The following is a 9693-nucleotide window of genomic DNA, read 5'->3' as shown; positions in this document are numbered from 1 at the left end:
AGAAATCTGTGGTTTTAGAAACTGAGCCACAAAAGAAAGGAGTGATGTCATAAACCGGGGTTAGATTTTGGTTGGGTTTCACTACCTGCTATCCTAGACTAGTTACCCATGTTCCCACGGACAAGTTACAAAACCCTTTCAACCTCACTTTCCTCTTCTGTATATAAAATAGTGCTGATATTATCTCCAGAATTGATCTAAGAATTAAATGAGATTATGTAAAGGCATTTAGTCCCATAACCCAGCTTCTAGAAGGCACTCAGGGAATGTTAGTTCTCTATCCATTTCCCCTATTTATCTTTCTGTACGTGGTGAATTAAAGGATGATATAAAATTATTTGAAAAGAACGAACTGTAAATATAAACACCAATAAAATTTTTTATTCTCAAATATGGGTGCTAAACTAGGCCCTCTCCATCCCCTCTGCCAGTACCAGTTTTATTTATATTCATTTATTATCTTATTTTTATAGGCAAAGACCCAGAGAAGCGTTCCAGGAGCAAGGCGATAGGCAAGATTTTTCTGGGAAAAAGGCAGAGTTTATGAGGGAGTCTTTCAGCTGCAGTGGGTGTCCGTTTTAAAGATAACCATTTACTCTTGGTCGCTTTTGGTTCAAGAAAGGAAGAACAGTCAACCATCCACGGAGATCTTTCAGTGGGGGAGGGTAGACGTGAACAAAAGCAGGATCTCTCTTCTCGAGACCCCAAGACTTTCCAGCTCTTTCGCAAGGGCCAGCAGGTCTGTTCTCCAGGAGTGTCCTGGGTCTGGACTCCATTTCCCAGAGTCCCTTAGTGCCCTAATGTATTCAGGGCTCAGAGTGCCTGTATGTGTGTGAGTGTGAGAGAATGTGCGCGTGTGTGCGTGTGTGTGTGTGCGTGCGCGCGTGTGTCTCCGAGTCCCTGGGAGAGTGGAGGCTCATTCACTGATTAGAGCCAGCGCTGAGAGGCAGCACTGCTCCTTCTCTCACACCAACCAAGTCTCTTGATCTGTACATGCAATCCCAGGCAGCTCGCGAACACAAACCCGGGGCCAGCCGCCTACTGCTGCTGCCGCCGCCGCCGCCGCCTCTGCCTCCGCCGGCTCTGCGCACCCGGGACTTTTCATGCACCACACTCACAGCCTCCTTCCCTCTGTGTCCTGAAAAGTGCGACCGTTCTCCCAAGGAATTTCCACGGCAAGTACGGAGACCAGAAAGGGGTGTGGATGCGTGTGCGTACACCAGAGGGGTGGGTGCGAGGGCGGCCGGGTGTCTCAGGAACCCGGCTAACTTTCCGGGTCGCTTTCCTAGGGATTCGGGCGGCTCCCCGGCGATAGGGGCAGGGGCTGGGACCTGGACTGGCGCGTCTCTGATCCTCGCGACGGTGCCTCCCGGCATCGGTGCCCTGCGCACTCAGTGCGCTGCCTCACTCAAACTTTCCGTCTTGAGTTTTCCTTAATGTGTTTTATTTGGGGGGTGCGAGGGGGAGGGACCAGACGCGGGAATTGGACAGGCAGGGAGGGTGAGGGGGCAGGGGCAGTGAGGGAAAGGAGCAGGACTCTTTTTCTCCATCTTTTAATAAGCCACATTCCCACTTTGTTTGGGTCGAGCGCCGGAATGCCCTGTCGCCCGTCTTCCCCGTGGATCCCGCGGTGATTTCCGGCGGGGCCGGAGCCGGGTGGTACTCAGCGGGGTGCCCGAGGCGGCTGGCGGGATGGGGAAGGGGCGATCCGAATGAGAAAGGACCTCGACCGCCCCCACACAACACGCGGCCGGCCCGGGTGGGGTACTCGGGGAGAGGCTGGAAGCCTGGGGCCCCCGGGGGCTCGGCTTACTTTCCTGGAGGGGGCGGGGGTGAAGGGCGTGGAGGAGGTGGGGGTGGGCTGGTGGGGAGCCGCCGCGAGCAGGAAGGAGGCAGGTGCTGGCCGAGAGGTGGACCGCTCGAAATGCAGCCGGTAAACTCTCGCTCCGCCCGGCCCGCCGGCCTGGTCTCAGAGCAGCCCGACCCGTGGAGGGGGGCGGGGGTCTCCGGGATTTCCCGGGCCGGGACTCTCTCCCAGCGGTTCCACCGAGCGGTGTGGGAGGACCGCGGTACAGACAGCGGCGCGTGGCTCTTTTTGTAGTTTTATTTTTAATCTTAGACTTGCCTTAAACTGAGTAACAATTTCTCTTCCTCCGACTTGAGAACAAAACTTTTCAGCGAGCACGGCGGGCACTGCAGTCCTGCGGCCGCCACAGCCGCGCTCGTCAGCCGCGGCGTAGCGACCTTGTCCGCACGGAGCATGGCCCGCCACCGCGCTCCCGAGCCTCCGGCCGCCCCCTCCCCAACCCAGGGCTCTTCAGGGCTCCGCCTGGGCGTTTCGCCTTTGTGCCTAGTAAGGGAAACCCTTTTCTTCCAGGGCACAACAAACTTGGGCGGAGAGCTTCCGTGTGGCCCCCCGGGCGAGGCCGCCCACGGTGGTGAGGCCATCTGAGGGGATGCCCGGTCTGTCCTCCGCTCCAGGAGCCCCTCCAAGAGCTCGAGACCCGGGTGGACCCCGGCCGACGGGAGCCCAGAAGTAGCCGGGACTCGGGCTGCTCGGAGGCAGGGGAAGAGCTCTTGCTTCCCCATCAGAACGCGCTGTCTCGGGCCGGGCCGCGGCTCCAGCGAAGGGTCAGGGCCCGGGCCCCGAGCCGGGCGCGCGTCGCACCGGACGCGGGTGTATGGGGCGGGGGCGCTCGGCGTGGGGCTCAGCTCTGCCGGGTGGGGCCGGGCCGGCAGTCTGGGGTCCCTGGCCTCCTGCCCCGGAGCAGCTCAGAGCGAAGACTCTCTGCCCACGATGCCCACCAGCCACGTCTCGCCTTTCGTCCCCCCCAACCAGATTCGGCTTGGTGGGCAAAAGGGAAAGAAAGGAAAAATAAAGAGGAAAAAAAAGGGCGGGCCAGGAGGAAGCTGCGGGTCAGGCTGGAGGGAGCAGACTGGGCAGGGGTGCCGGCCTCCTCCTCTGCCCGCCTCGGGGGTTCTTCCCGCAAATGGAAAATGAGCGGTGGAGGAAAAGGCAGGAAGAGCGTCGAGGAAGAGCGACGAGGGCGTCTTCGGTGCCGATCCCTCCCGGCCCGCGGAAACCCGGCAAAAGTGGCGTTGAGTTCGCTCGCCGCAGTCCGGGGCGAGCGGGAAAAGGCCGAGGACAGGGCGGCGCCGCGCCGCCGGTGACAGACGGTGTCGGGGCCGTGCGCTGAGCGAGCGGGGACACACACCTGTTCTGCGAGTCGCGTCGTGTGCGGCGGCCGGGCGACCGCGGCGCGAGAGGCAGAGCCCTCCCTCCCGTACCCCAGGCCCGCTGTCCGGGAACCGGGAGGGCCCGGCTGCCCCCGCGCCGGCTCGCCTAGGCAGGAGCCCCGCAGTCCAGGAGCCCCGGGGCTGCCCGCCGAAGCGGTGGCGCGCGGCGCCGGGACCTGGGTGACCCGCGGGGCGGGGCTGTTCAGGGGGCGAGGTTCTTGCACTCTGATGGAAGGTAGTCTCCTCCGAGCTGCAGCCCCGCAGGTCAGACCCAGCCGCGTACCAGGGCCCATCGCATTTAGCGGTTCTTCCCCGGCCGGAGCCCTGGTTCCCCAAAGTTACAAACAGATGTTTCGTGCGGAGGTTGTTGGGATCTAAAGTATTCTTTGTGCAAAGGCAACCGAAAGGTCAGGCCGAGGATTGGTGGGCTCGGCTCTGCATCGGCCCTAAGTTCATGTAGGTTTCGCCTTTACTTCTTCCTTTTCCCTACAAGAGTTGGGTTTTCCCGGTGAAGATGTAGCGACCGAACTCTGCACCCGCGGCCCCGCGGGCCCGCACTCTTGGACTGGCCAGATGGTCACCCGCCGGCCAAGTCCGACCTGAGTCGGGGTCCAAATCTGGGACGGATACCCAGCCACGTCTGAACCGCAGGCGTTGGCCCCAGCCGTGGAACCAGGTTAGCCTTCTGCTTCCTGAGCTCATGCAGATGGCGGTAAAATTTCTGCTAGAGCGGTGTTTCTAAATACCCCCCGGGCATTTAGTGTGCGGGAATTCTCTTCCAGCGAAGCAGTCTGTGAACTTAAAAAAAAAAAAACTTTCCTGAGTTCTTAACAACCCCCCACTACCCTGGCCCCATTTCCCATTGTTCTTTGCTTTTTAAGTTGCCTGTTAATTTTTTAAAAGTTTATTTATGCAAAGGGAAAATATCGTTTAATTTGTTCTATTATTTTAATTCTTGGCTTTTGGAAATGGTTCAGACCACAAAAATGTCACCTGTTGTAATAAGCAGAGGAGGGTTGTGTGTGCGATTTAATTACCAGCAGAGTCGTAGTTTGGTGGGCGTTCAGAGCTCGGGCTCCGGGAAAGAGGCTTTTGCAGCTTTCTTTGTGGCAGTCATTTGCAAGTGGGTTTGGCTCCGGGCTGCAGCAGGAGCAGCAGCGGCGGCGCTTCCTTCTACGCCGATCCCGGGCGTGGGTCAGGAAGCCCAGACCCTGGACAGGGATGGTCAGAGGCTGGGGTGGGAGATTGCCCGCTCTCTGAGACTTTCTCTCTGGCTTTCGGTTTTTCAATGCGAAAGTGGCTAGTTCGCGCGGGAGAGCAAGGAGCGCTGCGCATCAGCCCGGTTTCAGACATCTTCACATTCCAAACGTCACCTTCTTCGTTTCATTTGTCTTGGTTCTGGCATGTTTAACAACGCAGTTAGTAATCTCACTAATTATTCAGTTAGCTGGCGTTTTGTAATCACTTTAAACCAGGGTCGGATGTGTGATTTAACAAACTCCAACACATACACTCCTGAACCAAAACCATCACGTCAAGGATTTGAGATTTTTAAAACTCAATATTTGTTGGTCCCTCCGTCCAACCTCACTGCCTGCCAGACAATTTATTTAGCTTCGTGAATTGATCCCTCCTCCTTGTTTAGTTAATTCAACAAAGACTTTTTGCAATCTGTTTGGAGTTTGTCTGATGCCGTGGAAAAGTAGCTGATGATTTATTTGGTTGCCTTTCGATTTCTGTCTTCAGCCCTTCTTTCTCCTCCTTTCAGCAGGGATGTCAGCTGTTATTACTTCCTATTGATCCCTTTGCAAAGTGAGAAGTGAACTAAAATTAATGTCAATTCCACTGCTCGGATCAATAGCTGGAGTTATTTTAATCTGGATTTGCACGAAGTGCTAAATTAAAAAAAATCAGCATAGAGGCAGAAAAGTAACAGTTACTTACTTTCCCTTTGCCTGGCTCTTTACAGTCCCCCAAATGCTCCATCAAGCTGATTATCTTACAATCCATATTTTTTTAATTAAGAGGGTCAGTTAGTTTTCTTATTTGGGGTTCTGTGTTTAAACCCATGACATTTTGACATTGGGAGTGTATTAACTATAGATTTTCATAATGACTGTGGTCTGCTGAAGCCTCATCTATACAAGTTGTTAATGTGAAGAGGGGGGAAGAAAGAAAAAGGAAAAGAAAACCGGTACCCCCCTTCCCCCACAGAGACCAACGCCCACACAGTGGAGTAAAAGAGATGTGGCCTGGGAAAATATTGTTGATTTATTTTCAGTATAATGAAGTTTCAAATGAATAACCAGGTTTGAGTGATTCACCGTGTTCTGTTGGAGTGTCCGGTGCTGTCGCCAGATTACTAATTTATGAAACTCATTTAACATAATGAGGTGATCCAGGAAGTAAAAATAGAAGGGCAAATCCTCTGGGTGATGGTTATTTTTGGGGAAAAAAATCCCTCCCTTCACCCCTAGTGTATTATGTTTGCCCTTTTCTCCAGCTTGCCTCATGTAGTATTGCCTGTGTGACAGACAAGTAGTTTGTTATTTCTTTTGTGAGGAGCTGCTTAGAACCCTTGGAACAGCCCTGGACCCACTTTCAGAGCATCCATGTTGTATGACCATTAATCTGACTTGAAAACAGCCAAGAACAGTATTCCCAGACTTGTCAGGCTAACTGGCTGTCCTTGGCAGATCATTCCCTGCACTGCTATAACTTGACAGGAAAGTTATTTAAAATTTGGAAGAGAGAAAAATCCGTTAATGTGAGATACATAATCTGGTAATTTAGCAATGATGTCTATAAGGAAAGATGCCAAATGAGGAAGCAGTCTGATGGTGTGCACTCATCTTCCCAATTAATAACAGTCATTGACACGTCTGCTACAGGATGGGAGAAGGAAATACTCTCTATGCACTGCATTAAGCCAGGAGGATTCATCTAGTGCTTAGCTGAGGTCTCTCTCTCTGTTTGAGGGAATAGCAAAGATACTCCTTTATCTAGATGGGTTGTTGTTTTTTTTTTAAGGAAGGGGACAAATTTTATTTGAGACATGATTGTTAGTTTAGGGGTTATAATTTGTAACAGATGGTGCTTTTTGGTTACACTTTGAGTTTCATTAAGTTTTTATTTAGCATATATTTCTGAAGCTAATAAGTCCTAGTGTTCATCTTATGTTATCCTGACTCATCTACAGCCCTTCTCCCACCCTTACTCAAAATAAATTTTGCAACAGGATCAGTGTCTATGAAAATGTACAACCTAAATTTAAAAGGGAAATTGAAGGAGGTCTTTCTGAACTCCAGTTTGTTCCAGGGGCCTTCAGCGGACATCAACTCTGACTGCGCCAATAAGCAGAGGAAAATAAGTCAGAAATTTTGTTAACATTTTGCTCTAAATGTTAATGGCAAATTCAAGGCAGTTTACAAATCTACTTAAGAGTGAGTGCATTAGTAACTAAAATTACCAATCCGTTCTTTGCTGCCCCTGGAAGACAGACGTTTCCTTGGAACATATGCCAAAGGCACCCATTATGTTTTTAAATATTGTCAGAGATGGCAGGCACTTTATTGATGAAGGTTTTGTTCCTTCTCAGAAAAGAGAAAGCCTATGTGATTAAAGAGGAGTATGGATCAAAAATAATGCTGCTGTTGTTTCTTCACCTAGTACTTCTTTCTGGAAAGAGACTTAGATGATACATGAAGATGTGTGTTTATGTATGTGCCAATGTGTGTGATTTATCCACACGTACAATTTGTACCAACTAACACGTGGAGATATTCATGGTCTAAATGTGCTTGATTTAGGGATTTTTCAGTCTCCGAGCATTGTTAGGGAAGATAAGGAGAGGATGCAAATGTAGGGGGGTCTTATGTGTAGAACCTGGCCTCTGTTTGAACATCAGGCCTGTCATGAGTGGTGTATGCAGGTGCAGGCCCTTTAAAATAGAGACCCCACCTCATCTACTGGGTGACTTGGCCTTCCAAAGCTCATTTTCTCAAGGAATATCGTATTTGGAGGTTTTATGATTTTTTTTTCCTTTGCTGGGCTCAGGCGCATTTCACCCGGAACGTGTAGGGACCAAAGTCAGCTACGCGTACATCACAGTAAGTTGTCTATTGATTTTCCTGAATGAAAATGGTCTGATGCTGCTGCCCACTGGCTCCTAAAGCCTGTGGTGTCTCATGCCCGAGCATCTGTAAGCCAGAAGGATGGTGTTTCGATCACTTGGGGTTTCCCTTGTCTTTCCTCCCCCTGACCTTCCTCCCCCCTCTTTTTTTCTCTTTGCTGTTTCCACAGGTCTTAAAAGGGGATGATGCCCCAGTAATACTCCCTGCCCTGCTCCCAGGTGCCACTCCCTCCCGGGGAAGACTGCTTCTTGTGTGACGCGGGCTATAGAAAGAGACTCCGATGGACTTACACCGGGCAGCCTTCAAGATGGAGAACTCATCCTACCTCCCCAACCCGCTGGCATCCCCAGCCCTGATGGTCCTGGCGTCCACGGCCGAGGCCAGCCGTGATGCATCCATCCCTTGTCAGCAGCCACGACCCTTCGGTGTACCTGTCTCAGTAGACAAGGACGTGCATATTCCGTTCACCAATGGTTCCTACACCTTTGCCTCTATGTACCATCGGCAAGGTGGGGTGCCAGGCACTTTTGCCAATCGTGATTTTCCCCCTTCATTGCTACACCTCCACCCGCAGTTTGCTCCCCCAAACCTAGATTGCACCCCAATCAGTATGCTGAATCACAGCGGAGTGGGGGCTTTCCGTCCCTTTGCTTCCACTGAGGACCGGGAGAGTTATCAGTCAGCCTTCACGCCCGCCAAGCGACTTAAAAACTGCCATGACACAGAGTCTCCCCACTTGCGCTTCTCAGATGCAGATGGCAAGGAATATGACTTTGGGACACAGCTGCCATCTAGCTCCCCCGGTTCACTTAAGGTTGATGACACTGGGAAGAAGATTTTTGCTGTCTCTGGCCTCATTTCGGATCGGGAAGCCTCATCTAGCCCAGAAGATCGGAATGACAGATGTAAGTACCTTGGTGCAGCCTTCCCCTAACCCCAGTAGGCCCTGCCTTACAGTAGAATTCAACAGGTCAGTGGCATTTTTCATGCTCCTCGTAATGGGAAGGGCTGACTTTCCCATTCAGGAGCTGTGGAGTGCTGACATTTACTTGCGTCTTGTCAATGAGCATTGGTAGTTCTTGTAGGAAACGTTTTCCTGAAGGTAGCTGGAGGCACGCTGGCCTGCACTACCCTTCCTTCCGGGGCACGAGTGGCTTTTTCTCTGGGGACTCTGGAGTGGAGAGGGGGTGCCGTATATATACTGGAGTGAATGTCATTTCATTAGTAAGCATAGGTTCCTAGGGAATTTGTGTGTTGGGGGGGAGGCGCTGAAGACACCCGTCCATCCCTCTCCCCTTTGCTCTCCTCATTATGTTTCTCTGACCTCGGTATTATTTTTTAGCTTTTCCATTGTACCACATCCAGCAGACTCCACGTGATTTTATTTTCACAACTCTCAGCCCTTGTCCAAATCAGGCTATTTTTCAGAGAAGGACAAAGGTGTCGTCAATCACCATAAAGCATTTCAAACAGCTGTGTTTTCCTTGCAATCGCGAGGCTAGAAAGCCAAGTTCTCTTGGGATTTAACAGGTTTGCTGGGTGCTTATCCGGGGGCCCCCTTGTAGAACTAGACAGGTTGGTCTGTGTGACTGCTGGTTTTTTTTTTTTTTTTTTGATGCTCACAACTGTTATCAATTTCTGCTTAAGAAACAGCTCTGTCCTGTTCTCCAAGGGCCTTGATGGGCTCTGGCTACACTCACTAATAGTTGGGCTAAACCATTGCTTGGAACTTGTAGACTAGGAATGTTGAACCCTGCCATCCTCACTTCTCATGTAATCAGAAAATAATTGTGTTTTGAAGCTTTTGGACTATGGGTAGACCCCCACAGAGCAGTTTTCTTCAAGCCTGGTGAGAATTTATGAACTGGGGGTGTTTTTTCCAGCCAACCCTTTGTTCTAAGATTTGCTTCATTTTATTTTCTTAAGAAAACTACATTTGAGGCTTGCTTTCCCTCTTCTCTGTTTTTTGTGCTCCCCCATCCTCTCTATAACCACCATCATGAATGCCATTTTTTTCTCTTCTCTTTATGATGCCGAGGAGAGTAATAGAGACGTTGCTGTTCTCTCCCCTGTCGGCACTGCTTCCTCAGGCTGTCTCCTTGAATTAGGCACTGTGTTAACTTTCCTGCGCTAAAAGGCATCTGCCTAAACCCAGCGTACCTTTTCAATAAAAGTCATCATAAAATCAACCTGCCTTGTAAATCCATCGCTCTTTGGTTTTGAAATATGTTGCCAGTGTGTCTTTTATGTCAGCGTCTGTAAGCCTGAGACCTCCCCACTTCAGGGAGAAGGCTGTATCTCTCTGTGTTCTCTGTCTTTTGCT

General features: G+C 51.1%; 1 protein-coding gene across 6 annotated transcripts in view; it reads left to right on the top strand.

Moving 5' to 3' along the window:
- The first annotated feature begins 926 nt into the window (after positions 1-926).
- The window catches only part of RNF220 (ring finger protein 220), a 274791-nt gene continuing 266024 nt past the window's right edge, over positions 927-9693 (top strand). For 2 of the 6 annotated variants that reach the window (XM_025288864.3, XM_044945090.2), the window contains exons 1-2: positions 927-1175; positions 7540-8275. In XM_025288864.3, coding sequence (XP_025144649.1) covers positions 7651-8275 — 625 coding nt within the window. In that variant the 5' untranslated portion in view covers positions 927-1175; positions 7540-7650. The remainder of the gene's footprint in view (positions 1176-7539; positions 8276-9693) is intronic. The other 4 variants (XM_025288861.3, XM_025288863.3, XM_025288862.3 and 1 more) reach the window with 4 other exon arrangements.

The sequence above is a fragment of the Bubalus bubalis genome, chromosome 6 (assembly GCF_019923935.1).
Source record: "Bubalus bubalis isolate 160015118507 breed Murrah chromosome 6, NDDB_SH_1, whole genome shotgun sequence".
NCBI classification, from domain to species: domain Eukaryota; kingdom Metazoa; phylum Chordata; class Mammalia; order Artiodactyla; family Bovidae; genus Bubalus; species Bubalus bubalis.
Note: the sequence above shows the minus strand (reverse complement) of the source record. Positions and strands in the feature narration are given on the sequence as shown.